The following is an 18,086-nucleotide window of genomic DNA, read 5'->3' on the forward strand; positions in this document are numbered from 1 at the left end:
GGGAGCCCAATGTGGTACTCAATCCCCGGACTCCAGAATCATGACCTGAGCAGAAGGCAGTTGCTTAACCAACTGAGCCACCCAGGTGCCCAACCATAGACTTTCATAACTGGAAAGGACCTTAGGGGTCACCTGATCCAACTTTCTGTGATATACAGGAATCCTCTTTACAACATCTCTGATGCCTGACTGAACATTTCCAATGACAGGGAACTCACTACCTTTTACAAGGCAGCCTTTTCTATTCTTGGACAGCTATTTGAAAGTTTACCTTATAAGGAATGGTAATTGACCTCCCTGAAACTTACCCTCAGTGGTCCAGTTTGTCTGTTGTATGTCAGTGTTTCATTTTTCTACTCAAGACTCCTCCAAATATTTGAAGGCCAACTATGTCTATTGTATCTTCTCTTTCCAGTCTACATTGTATTGCCTTGACCTTTCTTTAAATGAGATGGTCTTCTGGCAGCAACGTGAGTTTGTCAGTGTTCCTCTTTCCTAGTACCCAGATGATGCTTCAGAGTCATGTGGCCAGTGCAGGGTGTATTCTTACACTGTTAGAGCCCTAAGTACATTTCCACTATCGATTCCTAGAATTACAAATGTTGGCAGATACACAACACTACTGACTCAACTGGACTGTAAAGACACTGAACATCTGTTGTTTTGGTTCCTTAGCATCCCTTGTGCTTTTCTGCAGGTAGCAGCACTCTCCTCACTTCCCATTCTCAAATGGTTCTGGTGGGATTGCCAACCACAGAACCCCGTGCCTCTAGCCATAGGTTTGGGCCCATGACCTAGGCTCAGCCAATGAAAATATCCTGTCCCCAGTCACAGCACTTGGTTCAGTGAGCATGTAACCCAGGTTGGCCAATCAGAGTCCTTTCCTTGGATTTATTATATGGAGTTGGAAGGGCTGGATTTGCTAAACTGAGATGATGTGTAGAACTCCCGGGTTTCTACCTGCTATAGCTACCTACACATGAAGAAATAGAGAAAAGTTAAGAGTGAAAGAAAGAGGAGACTGAAGATACTATCCAAGTCCTTGAATCCAGCTGACCTTGAGGCCTGCTCTACTTTTGTCCTTCCCAAACAATATCCCTCTAGGGCTTAATCTAGACTGAGTCTGGTTTATGTCACTAGAACAAACTAGTACATAGTACTTTTTTGTCTTCTAATTGTGGAGGAAATTTTTTTTTATCCTAAGTGAAGAGCTTCCTATTTATCCCTATTAGATTTCATACTTTGTCCCATCATTGCAGTCTATAAAAAAAGTTTAGAGTCTGATTCTGTTGCCTAGTCAATTACCTATCCTCTCATTTTTGGTAAAGATTCCTCCTATGCACTTATCCAAATCATTGATAAAAATGTTGAGCTGGGTGGGTCAGTCAGTTAAGTGTCCAACTCTTGATTTAGGCTCATGATCTCAGGGTCCTGGGATCAAGCCCCAGTTGGGGCTCCATGCTCAGCAGGAAGTCTGCTTCAGAATTCTCTCCCTCTCTATGCCCCTCCCCCTGCGCTCGTGCTTTCTTTCTCTCTCTCTCTCTCAAATAAATAAATCTTTAAAAAAAAATGTTGGGACCCCTGGGTGGCTCAGTTGATTAAGACTTTGGCTCAGGTCATGATCCCAGGGTCCTGGGATCAAGAGCTGCATTGGGCTCCTTGCTCAACAGAGCCTTCTTCTCTCTCTCCGTCTGCCTGCCACTCCCCCTGCTTGTGCTCTCTCTCTCTCTCTGTGTCAAATAAATAAGTAAAATATTTTAAAAATAAAAATAAAAATGTTGAGCTGGGCAGAGGAAAGAAGAAGGAGGAGGAGGAAAAAAAGAAGAGGGGGAAGGAGAAGAAGAGGAGGGGGAGGGGGAGAAGAAGAAGGAGCAGGGGGAGGAGAAGGAGAAAAAAGAAGAAGAAACCAGCATCATGTGAGTTTATCAATCAACAAGCATAGTTTTTAGATGGTTGTTTGAGCAACCGTGAATTTACGCTACTGTGCCCTTATCCAGCCTACACCCTCCATCCTGTCTCCCAGACCTCACGATTCATTTGGTCACTCTGCTGAAGATCACACTGCACCTTGGCCTCTGCCGAGTTACCAGTGGATAACCTCATCCAAAAAGAACAAAGGATAGAAAGCCAAAAGTGGCCCTATTCTTTAAAATGCCCCAAAACTCAGGGTGCGTGGCTGGCTCAGTGGGTAAAGTGTGCAACTCTTGATCTCCAGGTTGTGAGCTCAAGCCTCATGTTGGGTGTGGAGCCTAGTTTAAAAAAAGGGGGATGGGAATAATAAAATGCTCATAAACTCTGCAGAGCCCATCTCCTTTTCCTGTGCACACTTGCATGCACACACAGATCCCATCCCTCTCACCCACCACTGCCTCCTCCCTCCCTGCTTCTCTGCAAAAGAACTGATTTTTTAAAGTGGATCTGGTCAGCAGGAAGAGAGGAAAGCCCGCCTGTTTCGGAAGAGAAGACCTTTACCTCAGAACAATCTGTGACAGGCAGCACTTTGGAGAGGTGGGTGGGGAAAGGGGTATACCTCTTAGCCACACATTGACTCACCCGGCAGGCAGTGCACCGACCCTTAGCACAGCCTCCCAGGGGTGGCTGGGGCATAAAGAAGCAGAGGTCCACCCAGTGTCACTCCAGTCTGCCCACCCACGGAGCACAGGCTCTGCAGAGGGCTAAGCCAGACTGGCCATCCCTGCACCACCACTTGCTAACCACCCGCCACTACCAAACCCAAGGGCCATGCTCCCCCTTACTATTCCCTCACGCTTCATTCCACTCGGATGCCAAGTTCCGGTGGCTCTTCCCCTCATGCTTCCCACATCCATCTCTCTGTGCCCTCAGTGCCACGTCCTTGTTCGTGTTGTAACCATCATCTCTTCAAATAGTTCGGCCCCATGCGCTCCTTCTTCACTTTCTGGGACTCAAATGGTGCATATATTAGACTGTTTGGTATTTTCCCACCAATCTCGGAGGCTTGGCTTTCGTTTTTCTTTTCTTACTCCTACTCCTTTTTGTCTTTGTGTTTCTGCTCGGATGATTTCTATTGACCTTTCTCAAGTTCATTGCTTTTTTCCTCAGCTGTGCCTGCCTATGGAATAGCTTGTTGAAGGAATTCATCTCTGATACCAAGTTTTTTATTGCTAGCATTTCCATCTAAGTTTCTTAATAGTTTCCATGTCTCTGCCGAGACTCCCCATACGTTCCTGCAAGTTGCCCACCCTTTCTCACTAGACCCATTAACATATTAGTCATTATTATTTTAAGGTCCCTACCCAGTAGTTCCAAAATCTGTCATCTGGGAGTCTGGTTCTGTTGATTTATCTTTTGATGATGGTTTGGGTTTTTTTTCTTTCTTGCCTTTTCATGTATGTTTCATAAATTTGTACTGAATGCTCATCCTGTATAAAGAGCAGAGACTGAGGTAAATGGTATTTATGGCTGGAAGTGGGCATGCCTCTTCTGCTGGTCTGTGGGGTTCAATCAGTCGAGTTAGGAGTCAAGTAAGGTTTGGGGTTTGTCGTTCCCACCATTACCTCCGTATGTCACAGTCTTTGAATTCCTCTGCTGGTGGGCTGCTTAGAGTAGGGACTGGGGTGTCAGAGGGTTTTTCTGGGCTCCTGCTCTGCCCTCAGCTTCTCAACCATCCCCGCATGCCTGCCCCTCCATCAGCAATAGACCGCTGTTGCTTGCCATGTGCTGGTAGGCTCCTGGAGGGGCAGGACACACAGTGGGGGTGGGCTGAGGATGTGTGTGTCTGTTATCCAGGTTCTACTTTAGTCTTAGACAATGTCCCGAGGGCAAGAATGAGGCTTTCTCCCCACTCCCTCTGAAAGCCAAATTCTGCCTTATATCTGTGGTTGGTTTGGGGTGGCCCAAGTTTCTTGCCCTGCCCCATCCACCCCGGAGACCAGACCCTTGCTTGAATATTCAGCCCATGATTATTTCCTGCTTTCCCGTTGGGATAGAGGGATTTTGCTTCCATTCTTACTCACTGAAGCAATGGATCTTTGGCTGTGTTAAAGAAGGGCAAAAAGGTTTTGACTCCTCACCCAGAAGCAGGTGAGTTTTGCTTTTATCACTCCCTCGAAGCAAGACTCCGTTGCCCCTTCCCCAGGGGCTTAAGGCTTTGGTTTATAAGAGGATTGCAGAAGCAGCTGAGGCTTTTTGCCTTCCCTCAGCAGCTGCCTTACCAAGTCCTACGTGCTTGCACCACCACCTCGGAGGAGGAAAGCCCTCCCCCATTTCCTGCCCTGCTCCCACTTTTCCTCAGAACCTCAGAGGGAGGCCTATGGAAGAAAGCTTACGGTGAGTACAACTCTCCTGTGTCTGGAATAGTCTCTAGCTATTCTAAACTGACATGTGAGCCCACATGTAGCCTTTTAACTTGTTAAATTTTTTGTTGGTTTCTTCTTACTCATGTGTCGTCAGCCACCTCTTTCTTCCATGCTGTTTTTTTGTTTTAAGATTTTATTTATTTATTTGACACACACAGAGAGAGAGAGAGCACAAGTAGACAGAGTGGGAGGGAACACTGACCCAGTGTCCCAAGTGAGGAGTGTCGCCATCGTACTGTAGGATGAAAGGATGGGACGAGATTGACATGTCGATCTTTGCAATCTGCCAAACAGGATTCTATTTGTTCCATAATAGTGAAACAGTAACTTCAAAGAAATTAAGCTAGAAAATATAAATAAGGGAAAACTACAAGCCACCTAATTGCATTATTCATCTGGACATACCATTGCCAAATGTGAATCTGTGCTTCCCTAATCAACTTAATCATGTGGTATCCATGGCAGCCCTAACCGTCTTTCCAGATCCAAATCCAATCCTGTCACTGCTCCTCTTAAAATGACCCATTAGTTGGGCACCTGGATGGCTCAGTGGGTTAAGCATCCCACTCTTGATTTCAACTCTGGTCCTTATTTCGGGGTCGTGGGATCAAGTCCCGCATCGGGCTCTGCGCTTGGCGTGGAATCTGGTTGTCCCTCTCCCTCTGCTCCCTCGTCCCTCAAATAATAAAATCTTAAAAAAAAAAAAAATGAACCCAATAGCTCCTTCTTGGCCCCACAATAAATCTAAGCTCCTTAACGTGGCTTACAAAGCCCTTCACACCTGACCTTGTTTCTTAGTTTCCAACCTCACCTTTTGATGCTTCCTCCTTTGTCCTTTATGACCCCAACTATACCGAACTACTTTCCAGTCTCTATACCTTCTTCTGCCTTTAGGCCTATATACATGCCGTTTTCCTCTTCTGGGACTTGACTATGCCCCCATGTTCCTCTCTCTCCATTCTCACAGTCTGACCACTACCCATTTTTCTGGACTCAGCTTCCCTAAAACAGCCTCTCTCCTACCTCCCACCCTGACTGGCCTAGGGCTCTCATAGCTCCTGCGCACATGCTCTAAAGCAGCTATGCTAATGCCTTGATTCTGCAGCCCAAGCGATTACAGTGCTAATCAGCTAGGCCATCTCACTCCCTCCACCATTCCACGTGGGAAGATGTGGTTTTGCTGTTCACCATGACGCACGGTGCAGGGGCTCAAAAAATATGGCCTAGGCAAATGAATCTACACCTTCAGTAACCCACTTCTGGGTTCAAGTACACAGCTCTCCCACACACCGAAGACTGCCATAGCAGTGTCCCATCTTGAATCTTCTAACTCAAGCAGGGCCAAAGCTGGTTGGAGTGGCTTGGAATTTTCAGGAAAATGTCTGCTTCCTGTGGCTGTAGCTTTTCTCAACCTTGGGGAGTGATTCCGAGGCAGGGCCAGGGAGTGGCTTCTGGGTGTTTCCCTTCCTCCATCAATAGTCCTGGTGGGCAGGCCTGCCTGGGAGAGACACAGCTTGGCAACCGCTGGTGGGTTGTTTGTTTACTTTCTGTGCCTACATCCAGAGCCTATTTCTGGAACAGGACTGGACACAAGTCTGTGCTATTCTAGCACCGATCTTACCAAGCCCTGGGTGATGAGCACCATGTGCCAAGAGAGAACAGTGGTGGTCACCCGTCACTTAGCTTATCTCCCTGGCTCTAACCCAGACTTCTTTGGGTATACCAAATCACTTCTGCTTTGCCCTACTGGTAATTGTCCTTACTTGGCTCTAAGGGTTAGCATTAAATATTGCTCTGTTTGCTCTTTCTGTTTCACTTGGGGTAATAAGAAAAGCCCTCTCAACTCAAATTTTACTGATTTGGGCAAGTGCTAACTGGAGCTCCTTTGGAATTGCCGGGGTCAAAGGAACCAATCAGCATTTCTAGCCAATACAATTTTTCCTATGGTTAGTCGAATTTCTAAAAGGGAAATGGACACAAAGAGGTCAACTGACTTATTTGTGATCACACAGTAAGCCACAAGGCAGTAAAGATAGCACTCAAGACTCGGATTCAAGTTTAGTACCATTTCAATAGCTAAGTTAAGTCTGTATTATAGTCAGTCAGTTTGGGGAACTAACATCAAATTTTTTTTTGGTAAATGGTGCTTCACTTTTTTTGAGAGCCATCACTGGGGCACCTGATGGCTCAGTCGGTTAAGGATCTGACTCTTGATTTCAGCTCAGGTCTTGATCTCAGGATCATGGGTTCAAGCCCCAAGCTCGGCATGGAGCCTGCTCCCCCCATCCCATAAAAAAGCGATCACTTAGGTTGTCACCTCTAAGCCAATCAGAAATCAGAGTTGCAACTCACTGGACTCCCTTCTGTGGCAATCTGCCTCTACTAAAAAGTTAGGTGAGCAGGGAGCTGAAGATCTGGGACCTTTGTCCCAAACCCCACCCAGGTTTTCACATGGGGCTAAAAGCCTTCCAGTCCAAAAGTTCCTTTTCAGTTTCTCTAACTCAATTCTCCACCTTCTCACACTAAAATGTGTTTCCTAGGTAGAAAATGGGAGGTAGGGAAAAGGCAAAGCTAGAATCTCGCCTGAATTACAGAAACACTATTTTCTGGTATGGATACATTCTCTGTCTGATGATGGGCTGCTCTTTAGGAAAGTGTTTTGAGACCTTACCACTTTTTCTCTCAAAAAAATTACTGAGCAAAGAGTAATTTTTGTTTATCATGCAGGAAGAAGAAAACTCAGTCTTTAAAAAAAAAAAAATCTATCCATCCACCTGAAAGCCATCAGATGGCCCTGTAGGAAGAGTGTGGTCTAGCACCTGAACCCTGGGCGGGGATGGCAACCTGCAAGTCCAGGGCCAGGTGACTGTCAGTGTCTGGCTTCCTCAAAGTGTCTGGGGAACACAAAGGGTCACTCTCTATGTCAAAGGAATCCTACTATTAAAAAGCAGGAGGAATAAAACTAAGACAATCAATTTTTAAAAAAAAAAGTATGTCTCCCCGAATTCATATAATTCAGCAAGTTTATCAAATTACCAGGTTGATTCCTGTCCTTTCAGACAAAGCAAGTATTTGATTTAGATACGGGCACGTGTTCTCTGCAGATTTTGGGGGTTGCCCTGCTTGTCATTAGGGACTTGAAACCTATTACCCAGGAAGAAGCTCCATGGAGCCACAGCCACAGAATCCTGGCCACAGAATCCTACCCTCAGAGCACCGAGGTCTGCCGTGTTGGAGGGTGCATGTTAAAAATAGAAGGCTGGCAAAGGCGATCAGCTCTCTTGCATCGTTGTTCTCGTGTCTTTACCTCCCCACTGCCTGGGAGCATCTCTCTGGGTGGGGGAAGCAGGTCGAGAGCACCACACACATGGCTATTCTGATGCGAAAAGTTTTATATGGACAACACAGGCTAAACACAGGCTAAACTATAAAGGAGGGAAACACAGGCTCAGTCAGGAAAACTGCCACAAGTGAGCTTGGAACTATTCAGGAGTGGTGTCAAATACCAACACCATATTTACAAGTCTAATTTGAAGCCTGGCCCTTTTTAAGTTCAAGAGGAAGTTAGGGGAGAAACCATGCATGAAATAAAAAATAGACATGTACACACAAACACCCAAGTTTTCACACTTTTGCCCGTTTTCTCCACAAAGAACAAACCAGACCCAAGAAAAGTGAAAAGCGCAGCCTCTTTTCCTCAAGTCCCTATATTTATTACAAACTTCCAGAAGCCCCACGTGGGCTGTGGTTCCCAAGGAGGCAGACTTGATTCTCCTTGGCCCCACTCACCCCTGACAATTAACCAAGGGAATGCTGGGAATGCAGGCAGGAACATCCAGAAGAGGAAAGAAAAAATATGGCTCACTTAGCTTATATATTAAACCCAAGGGTATCGGTTTCTCCAAATACTTTCATACTTGCTGCTTCACTAGAGTCTTAGCGGACTTCTCACCTGCAGCGACAGAGCTCAGGCAAGCTGTGAGACCCAGAGGAAAGCAGTATGTTGATCCAGCATGCACTGGGGCAGTCACTTTATCCGACAGTCACACACGCCAGCCCCAAGCAAGTCCTTGGGGGCCCACAGCTGTTTGCTTTGTTGAGTGGGAGGGTGGGCTTCCCCCCTCCCTAGATTTCTCCTTGCTGCTCCACTGAGCTCTCTGCTGTTCCCTCTGGACCGAAGACAGCTGCTCAGTGTGTGTGTGTGTAATTTATTGTTCCGCTGCTGCTGGCTTGTCCCCAGCCGCTGGCTTCTCAACCTGGGACTCTGGAGGAATCAGATACTGGACTTCCTCCGTACTGATGGCTACTTTATCTGGCTGGAGCCACCTCTTGAAATGTTCCAAGGTGCTAGGAGAGAGCAGGAGGAAAGGGCGGCTGCGTCAGACCCGGCTGATTAATTACTTAATGATTATCTCAGTTACTCAAATGCTGCCTTCCCGCCCACCACCAATTTCTTCCTACAATTGTTTTTCACTGCTAAGGGGGGGCGGGGGGATGACGATACCCCTCTGACAGCTGTGCATCCTGGCAGCTCAGCGGCATAATTTACCCCCAGTGGGCACTGGCTATAAGCAGCACCAGGCCCCCTTCAAACGCACAGCCTCTGAAGGCTTGGCAAGAATAGCTGGAGAAGAGCTTATGCCTCGGTCCTGTCTTTTTTCCCTTAAAACCAGAGAGGGAATTGTCCAAGGGAGGAAACATTTAAATAAATACCAAATTATTAGCGAGCATCTTGAAATCTCCCATACCTGAGGCACTCCGAGACTCCATTATACTTAAAGCAGTTAGCTGCACTAAGCATCATTTTTGTGGGGTTTTTTTGTTTGTTTACTTCATCCTATGGCAAGTCCCCAAGATGGAAACATCTGCGTGGCAATTTCTCCCACAGAGAAATAGCCACTGTGCCAGAGGGCTCTTTTTGGGTTTGGATCTGTGAGGAGGAGGGGAAGGGCCCCCTCTCGCCTTCCTTAAGTACCCAAGACCCTCCACTCTAATGCTTACGAGATATACATGGTAAACTATAAATGATGACAAATAACGGAAGCCTTATTCTATGCTCTTCAATAGCCCAAAGTCTTAAGCCAAGAGGTCAAGCCATCACCAGCAGGTTTTAGACTACTAAAATGGCAGAATCGTGTGATAGACAGTAGGATTTCTCAGCCCATTACTCCTCTGCCAAAGGCATTGCCAGGAGGAGAGTCACCTACCTGTGGCCTTCACATATGTGAAGAACCACAAGGTTCCACTATAAGATGGCCTCTGTTTAAAAAAGAAACTTTGAAGTCTGCAAATAAACACCCATCTACTGTTTCTGATGCGCTTGTTCTAACACTCATAGAAAGAAGTGTTCCCACAGACAGCGGCTCAGGGGAACGGGTGCCCACAGCTCAGGAGCCCAGGGCACTCCAGGAGCATTTCATCTTCATCTCCCACGCTTTTCACAGAATTGTTTCAGTCACTTCTACAGAAAAGGGAACATCATCACATCATTGTAAGGTACTGACAGACACACAGAAACATTAACTCAAGCCTTGGTGCTGATCTGCTTTCAAAAGAAGAAGTCCTACTTGAGAATTATGCGGGAGCAAATTTTGTTTTTTCTTCTCAGAACTGGAAAGGAGGCAAACATTCAAGGGGAGAGAGAATACAATACCAAATGATCGATGGGTTGGGAATGTGTGCATCTTCAAGTCTCTTGTGTTTGGGGGAGTTTAAGGCTCAACTGGGTTGAGTCTTCAGAGACAGAAAAGAGCAAAATGTGTATGATTTTCTGAACCCTCAGAAGGTAGGTAGTTGGGCTGACTTTAGATGTCACATTAATTTCTGAAGAATCTGGGGGCACACTAATGCAGTATTTAAGACAATGTAAGTGAAAATGCTTTGTATGTTGAACAGTAAAATGTAACTATCAAGTTTTATTCACCTACAGTCCCCAACTTCAGCAGCCATTTTATCTGACATCATGGGACTCTTAAAGTCAATGTTAACGATGTGTTGCAAACTTAGGTGATGTTTCCCTAAGACCTTTTGTTAACATTCAGGCTTTTACTTCCCTCACCTATTTTTTATTTTGAATTATTTCTTACTGAACTTTAAAATTCTGGTAGGACTAACACTCATGGCTAACATTTACATTGTACTTACCAGGTGCCGGGTCTGTTCTAAGCACTTGAGACACTGTAACTCCTTTAACACTCCCAACGGCATGATGAGGGAAGAGCTACTATTCCTGCTTTACAGAGCAGGAAACTGAGGCACACCCAGGTTACTTCCTCAAGAACATACAACCAGGAAGTGGCAGAGCCTCTTTCTCAGGTGTCGAGCACTGTTCCTCTCTTTGTGGCAGAAAGCCCTCTCCTCCTCTCTGCATCCAGCCCATCTGCAGATACTCCTCAAGTCCTACCTTCTTCTCTGACACAAACACCAGAGCCCACAAGAAGCTCAAGAGTCTCTCAACTCCCAAAGCATGTTCTGTCACTTCCACTCACCCAGCTCTTTTCTTATGCTGCCTTATTTCGTTAGGTATGTCTTTATAAAAATTTGTTGTCTCGGGGCGCCTGGGTGGCTCAGTGGGCTAAGCCTCTGCATTCAGCTCAGGTTGTGATCTCAGGGTCCTGGGATCAAGCCCTGCATCGAGCTCTCTGCTCAGCAGGGAGCCTGCCTCCCCCCCTCTCTCTGCCTGCTTCTCTGCCTACTTGTGATTTCTGTCTGTCAAATAAATAAATAAAATTTAAAAAAAAAATTTGTTGTCTCTCCCCAAATAGTTGTGGGGACCAAAAAAAAATGGGGGAGGGATACTAAAACTTCCTTACATCTCCCCGCCACCCCAGCACTCTCAGCCCCATAACATCATGAGTAGTGCCTTCCCACAGCAGATGCTTAAGAAATTCATTCATTTAGTCTATACTAATTTGAATGCCTGCGATATGACAGGAACTCTCTAAGGCGATGGCGAGTCAGGTAAGACACAGTTCCAGTTGTTGATTGTTACAACTTTCTTAAGCATGCTGTATACTTAGGAATGAAGACCGTGCTTTCTCCTCAATTCTGTTCAATCTGTGATCTAGATATAGGCGGAGTATTTGCTCTTTTGCAAAAATAATAATTATCAACACCTGCTACTGGACTAAGCAAATAGAGCATCCGTCAAAAGGACGATTTTGAGCTTAGAAAAGCTGACGTTGATATTAACCAGTATCTGGACTCAAATGTCACTCTCCCCGAATTCTTTAGAGAAAGAGAAATGTCCCCAATGCAATGCTGTCACCTGGAACTGGACTGAGAACCAATTACCTCTCATCAGAATCAAGTCCATCCACAAAGAATTCTGATGCTAACTTCTCCTGCAGGAACCGATCCCAGCATTCCTTCTTGGCTTGGGCCAAGGTTCGAAGCATGTCCTTGGAAGTCACTTCCTGATTTAAACCTTTGATTCTTTTCAGCTTCTTCTCTAAAGAGAAGAGGAGAAGCAGCTTAACAAGGAAAGTGAGTATGAAATAAAACTAAATCTGAAATGCAAGGTGACAGGGGCGTCTGGGTGGTTCAGACAGTTAAGTGTCTGCCTTCATTCAGCTCAGGTAGTGATCTCCAGGTCCTGGGATCAAACCCCAAGTCAGGCTCCCAGCTCAGCAGGGAGTCTGCTTCTACCTCTCCCTCTGACTCTCCCTTTGTTTGTGCTCTGTCTCTCTCTCTCTTTCTAATGAATAAATAAAATCTTAATAAAATAAAATGCAAGGTGACAACTTAAAATTTCTCTCACTAATGAGTACATCCACACTCCCTGCAAAAGAGCCCATTTTTTTTGAGGACAGGTAAAGGGAAATATACATTTCTCTTTTTCCTTCACCATGTCTTAATTCTGTATTGTATCAAATACATGTTTAAACCCAGAGAGGAAAAAGGCCATAGGCTCTCATAAATAAATCAATGGCACGTTTTCTTTGAAATCGCAGAAGCCAGCAGGTATCTCTCGAAGGCATTACTTGTTTTCCCTGGCTTGACATGTGTCAACTCCTTGAAAATAGTCTCTCTGAGGAGTTAATGGTTTTTCTTTCTCTTATAATGACAAGAAGTAAATTTCCAAATCTCATGAGAAAGAATTAGAGAAAATGATGAAAGATCCAATGGTTCATTACACACTAAAATTGACTTGATGAGAACTCAGTAAGAAGAGACCTTTAAAATCTCTATCAGTGATTAAATTCTTGATTAAAGAAAGGCAATCTCCCAGCATTTCTAAAAGTTACTCAACTTGTGGCCTGGATGTTGGAACCTAATAAAAACAAACATTTTGTAATCCCAGTGAGAGTGATCTACATGGCTTCCTGATGATAGATGTTTAATTACTCTCCTTTGCATTTTAAGTGTAATTTAGGAACAACTAAAGAATAGAAGGAAGGGGATCACCATTTGCCTTCTCCTTTAATGTAGTCTTGCCTTCAATGATAATGAATGGGTAAATGATGGCCTTTTGGAAGGGGAGGAGGAATATCAAGCCCAGACCCAATTGAAACTTTATGATTTGCAATCCTGTTTTCATTTCTAAACAAGCCACATCAGCTAGCACCCACATACCAAAACAAAAAGCACCTTTAGTTGCTGCAAGTTACCACCAGGAGCTCACCCATGCAAAAAAATCTGTACTTGATAAATGTTAAATATTTGAGGAGTTTTTGCCTCCTTGAGGATGTGAAAAGAATTATATGGATCTCACATTGAGCTGGCTAAGTTTTTAATTGCTGCTCATAGTGGAGTCTTTTTTTTTTTTTAAGATTTATTTATTTATTTGAGAAAGAGCATACATAGGCATGGGGGGTGGGTAGCAGAAGGAAAGGGAGAGAGAGAACCCCAAGCAGACTCCCTGCCAAGCGCAGAGCCCAACCAGGGACTCAATCTTATGACTCTGGGATCATGACCTTGACAAAAATCACGAGTGGAATGCTCAACTAAGCTACCCAGGTGCCCCACATTCTTTTTGATTCAGGTCTATCTGGGAATAAAAACAATCATTGTATTGTCTTCCCTTGGTTCTAAAGGTGAAAGGTACTCTTTGGGGCTTGAAAAAGTCTCCCCCCCGCCCCATGGGGCGCCTGGGTGGCTCTGTTGGCTAAAGCCTCTGCCTTCAGCTCGGATCGTGGTCCTAGGGTCCTGGGATCGAGCCCCGCATCTGGCTCTCCACTCAGAGGGGAGCCTGCTTCCTCCTCTCTCTCTCTCTGCCTGCCTCTCTGCCTACTTGTAATCTTTGTCTGTCAAATAAATTAAAAAAAAAAAAATCTTAAAAAAAAAAAGAAGTCTTCCCCTCTCTGAGTGTGCTCAGTCCCTAATTAGGTGTGATCTAAGTTGTGCAGGCAGAAAGAGGCACCCCTGCATACTCCCAGCCTGCCTGCTACTGTCTCCCAGATTCTGCCACAGGCACAGAAACGGCTCTTATCCTTCAGAGAATAAAAACTTTTTTTTTTTTAAGATTTTATTTAATTGACAGAGACACAGTGAGAGAGGCAACACAAGCAGGGGGAGTGGAAAAGGGAGAATCAGGCCTCCCGCTGAGCAGGGAGTCTGATGTGGGGCTGGATCCCAGGATTCTGGGATCACAACCTGAGCCGAAGGCAGATGCTTAACAACTGAGTCACCCAGACACCCTTAGGATGAAAAATTTTTTTAAGGATTTTACTTATTTGAAAGAGAGAGAGCACAAGCATGGGAGTGGCAGAGGGAGAGGGAGGACATGGGGCTTGATCCCAGGACCCCAGGATCAGATCATGACCTGAGCCGAGGGCAGATGCTTAACCAACTGAGCCACCCAGGTGCCCCCAGAGAATGAAATTTTAATCATCTTAAAAAAAAAATTTTTTTTTAACATTTTAAAGTAATCTTTACCTCAATGTGGAGCTCAAATTTACAACCCTGAGATCAAGAGCCAGGATCTACTGATTGAGCAGCCAGGTGCCCCTTAATCATCTCCTCAACTGATTTTAGAAAAGATCTGTGGAGGGACGCCTGGGTGGCTCAGTTGGTTAAGCCGCTGCCTTCGGCTCAGGTCGTGATCCCAGGGTCCTGGGATCGAGTCTGCTTCTCTCGCTGCCTCTCTGCCTGCTTGTGTGTACTCTCTCTCTGACAAATAAATAAATAAAATCTTTAAAAAAAAAATCTGTGGAGTTTTTTTGTTTGTTTTTAAAGATTTTATTTATTTATTTGACAGACAGAGACCACAAGTAGGCAGAGGCAGACAGAGAGAGTGGGGGAAGCAGGATCTCTGCTGAGCAGAGAGCCCGATGTGGGACTCGATCCCAGGACCCTAAGATCACGACCTGAGCCGAAGGCAGAGGCTTAACCCACCGAGCCACCCAGGCGCCCCAAGATCTGTGGAGTTTCAACCTTCCAAACCAGTCTTCACCAATCAAATCATCACCGAATCCATGCAAGTTTCTTACAACCCCTGGGCACAGAGTACCAACAAGCCATAGGATCTGGTTCTCCAGCTTTCTTAGACTGTTGCTGCTGCTTCTCCTTATCATTAAGCAGATGTTCTGACTGCCACAGAACAGAATTGTCAACCTCCTTGGCCACAGCTGCAAGTATTACTATCCTAACTTTGGTGGCTTCCAGAAAAATTTCACATTACACCTGGATGTTTCTTGCTATCCATCATTCCACTTGTGTTTTTCCCACATCTTTTTCCTCCAATACATCATTAACAAAACTCCTTTTGTTTTTCCAAGGTATTTCTTAGAGATCATGTAAACTCTATTCTGATTCTTTCTGCCCTTCCTCAAAAGCTTCTTCCTAAATTGCCTTTCCTTCCTCAAATGATTATTCCCAGGTTTGGTTTTGTGACACATAGATGGGCCTCATGGGTTTTTAATAATAAAAGGATACCACAATTCTAAAGCAATCACTTCCCTAGACTGATACATTTCTTTCCCCTTGCATGGGACAACCTGACTCTCTTTCCATTCGGAGTCTCTCTAAATACTAACACTTAAATACTAACACAAGACAGCTATTTGAGGAAATATTTAAAAAATTAAATGACTAAAGAAGAATTAAATGACTAACATGAGGTAGAATGATTTTATGTCAACATGCTCCGACTCCAACAATCAATCCATTTAATATTATAGTTTTTTTAAACAGTAGTTTTTCAATATAAGAGTTTCATCAGGAATCCATGTGCAGTTCTGGGGACCTTTTCTTTCAGGATGGCATAATGTTTGACACGTCTGAGTTATCTGAATATATGGGCAACCGATAAAAGGCAAGAGGGTTCCATAGGATGCCAAGAAATGAAGCAGAATTCAGATGAAACAGTCAGAGGCAGGAGGTAACAAAGACTCTTTAAAGGGATATACAAGGAAAAGGGTGCCCCTGGGGTGCCTGACTAGCTCAGTCAGTAGGGCATGCAACTCTTTATCTCAGGGTTGTAAATTCAAGCCTCATGTTGGGTGTAGAGATTACTTAAAAAATAAAATCTTAAAAAAAAAAAAGGTTAAAAAAAAAAAAAGTAAAGGGTGCTTCTTCCCAACAACCAACCCGAAACAACCCCTTAGACTTACATCTAACGAATACATGTGGTGAGGACAAAAAATAATAATTAATAATAGAGGGGCGCCTGGGTGGCTCAGTCGGTTAGGTTAAGCGTCTGCCTTTGGCTCAGGACATGATCCCAGAGTCCTGAGATCTGAGCCAAGCCCCAAGTTCCCCACCACGGGCTCTCTGCTCCGTGGGGAGCCTTCTTCTCCCCCTCACCCACCTGTGGCTCTTGTGCTCTCTTGCTGTCAAATAAATAAACTAAAAACCTTTAAAAAAAGAATAGAAACCAGGTGATGAAACTGAACTTCCACATGCCAACATGCTTCCTTAAAACCACCGACTTCTGATTTAAAAAAAAAAAAAAAAAAAAAAAGCCATCTAACTTACCTAGAGTTGCTAAATACACTTCTGAATCCTGCAAGGGAGCCCAAGGCTTTGTAGCCGGCTGAACAGCAAACTCTGGGGCCTCCCTCTGGCCTGTGCCCGCAGGGTAAGAATCCATAAAGGAGTCTGAGAAAGCATTGCTGGCACCATCTTCTTGGTCAGGATTTGGTAGACAGGAACAGATTTCAGCCCAAAGATCAGGGCCAGATCTTGTGGCTGTAGAGTCAATGCTCTCAAACATTTTCATTTGGAATCTGAGCTGAAAAACATGAAGGACTGGCTTTAAGGATATATTATAAGTATGCAGTACTCAGATATTTGTTTACCCAGTGAAAGAACGTTATAGGCTTCTAAGAAGTTTCTCTAAACTTAAAAAGTCTTTTATTAGATTCCTATGTTACAAATATAAAGATGACAAAAGGGTAATTGGATTCCTCTTCTGGCTCTGCACTCAAGTTGTTTTCATAACAAAGTTTCTTTTTAAAAATGAAATGCCTATAAGCCAGACACAAAAGGACAAATAATGAATGATTCCACTTAAATGAAGTACCTACAGTCAAATTCATAGAGTTGGAAAATAGAATGGTGGTTGCCAGGGGTTTGGCAGAGGAGGGTATGGGAGTTACTTTTTCATGGGTACAGTTTTAGTTTGGGAAGTTCTAGAGATGGATGATCAAGATGGTTGCACAACCAAATGTGTCACTGAACTACACATCTAAAAATGGTTAAAATGGCAATTTTATGTTATATATTTCATATCTCTCTCTCACACACACACACACACACACACACACACTTCTAAGACATTCCCAGTGGAGACAACCATGCTGCACTTCTTTCCAAAGATCTCCATCCTGTCCTAAGCCAATTAAATTCTGTTTTCAATAGGACACAAACTAAAGGCCTTGCAGAGTTCCAAATACACCAGGATAATAAAAATGCTTCCTGGTGAAAACTGTAAGAAATGTCATATGCAAAAATCCATCTACTCATTACATGTAGAAAAGCTGGACTATATACCTTATTCTTATTTTACAAGTTCTTATTTTAATAGGCAGAAACACTGGGAGAGACATTACCATCAGTTTACAAATGAAGGAACTGAGGATCAGAAGGGTAACTAGTCAAGGGTCCCTTGCTGATATATGGTGATTCCTTGACTGGAAACCAGACCTGTGCCACTCCAAAATCCACGTTCTTATCCAATACCACACTGCCTGGGGCTTTCACAATTATCTAGTCTTAACAAAATGGTTGACACCTTCTTTTCAGGAGGGACCTTTTAGATTAGGAAGGCTGCCTGAGGTAAGGTCTGAATAATTCCAGGAGTGACAGTTCAGCCAAAGCAGGCGCCTAGAAGAGGGGACAAATAAGTCACAGCGGCCGTGGAAGAACTGATGCCAGGGTCCACGATAAACCTCCATCCCCACCCCGAAGTCGTTTGAACCCACCCAAACCAAAACTTTCCTCGCACGGGGGCCCGGGTCCTTCCCCCCCTCCTCCCTAGGAAGTCCAGAACAGCGCAGGGAATCCTGGCGTTCAGACCCGGGGCTCAGTCATTCTGGCCTCACAGACTGGCTGGAGGGGAGAAGTCAGACCCCGAGGTCCCTCCGTGGTATCCTGGGATGGGCCTGGGGCCGAGGATCTCAAACGCTGGGCACCTTGACCCTCTTCACCTACCGCAAACGCCTGCCCACCAGCTCACAAACGTTCAGCTAAGTTCCGGCGCTGAAGGGTAGGAAGAAACAGGGGGGGTGGAGTCTCCGAGTGACGGACCCCGGGAGTCCTCCAACCACCGCCCAATATGGCGATGTTCTGTGCGTGGATTGGCTGACA

The 18,086-nt window shown here is 44.9% G+C and overlaps 1 protein-coding gene across 2 annotated transcripts; it reads right to left on the bottom strand.

Annotated features, from left to right (window-relative positions):
* Positions 1–8,025: 8,025 nt before the first annotated feature.
* Positions 8,026–18,002, bottom strand: CCDC32 (coiled-coil domain containing 32). 2 transcript variants are annotated; one of them, XM_080808633.1, is made up of 4 exons: positions 17,931–18,002; positions 16,254–16,509; positions 11,631–11,787; positions 8,026–8,684 (listed from the first exon to the last, which is right to left on the bottom strand). In XM_080808633.1, exons 2-4 carry the CDS (start codon positions 16,495–16,497, stop codon positions 8,546–8,548), a joined length of 540 nt encoding a protein of 179 aa, XP_080664759.1. In that variant the 5' UTR covers positions 16,498–16,509; positions 17,931–18,002; the 3' UTR covers positions 8,026–8,545. The 2 variants fall into 2 exon arrangements, with proteins under 2 accessions (XP_080664759.1, XP_080664760.1); XM_080808634.1 differs by having other exon boundaries at positions 16,254–16,504; positions 17,931–17,976.
* Between the last annotated feature and the right edge of the window lie 84 nt (positions 18,003–18,086).

Source organism: Martes martes, assembly GCF_963455335.1.
Source record: "Martes martes genome assembly, chromosome: 7".
NCBI lineage: Eukaryota > Metazoa > Chordata > Mammalia > Carnivora > Mustelidae > Martes > Martes martes.

Coding starts and splice junctions, on each gene's coding strand:
- CCDC32 (XM_080808633.1), bottom strand. CDS start 16,497: ATGAAAATGTTTGAGAGCATTGACTCTACAGCCACAAGATCTGGCCCT. Junction 11,788..16,253: donor AGTGTATTTAGCAACTCTAG/GTAAGTTAGATG, acceptor TCTTCTCTTTAG/AGAAGAAGCTGAAAAGAATC. Junction 8,685..11,630: donor GGACTTGATTCTGATGAGAG/GTAATTGGTTCT, acceptor GCTCTCTCCTAG/CACCTTGGAACATTTCAAGA.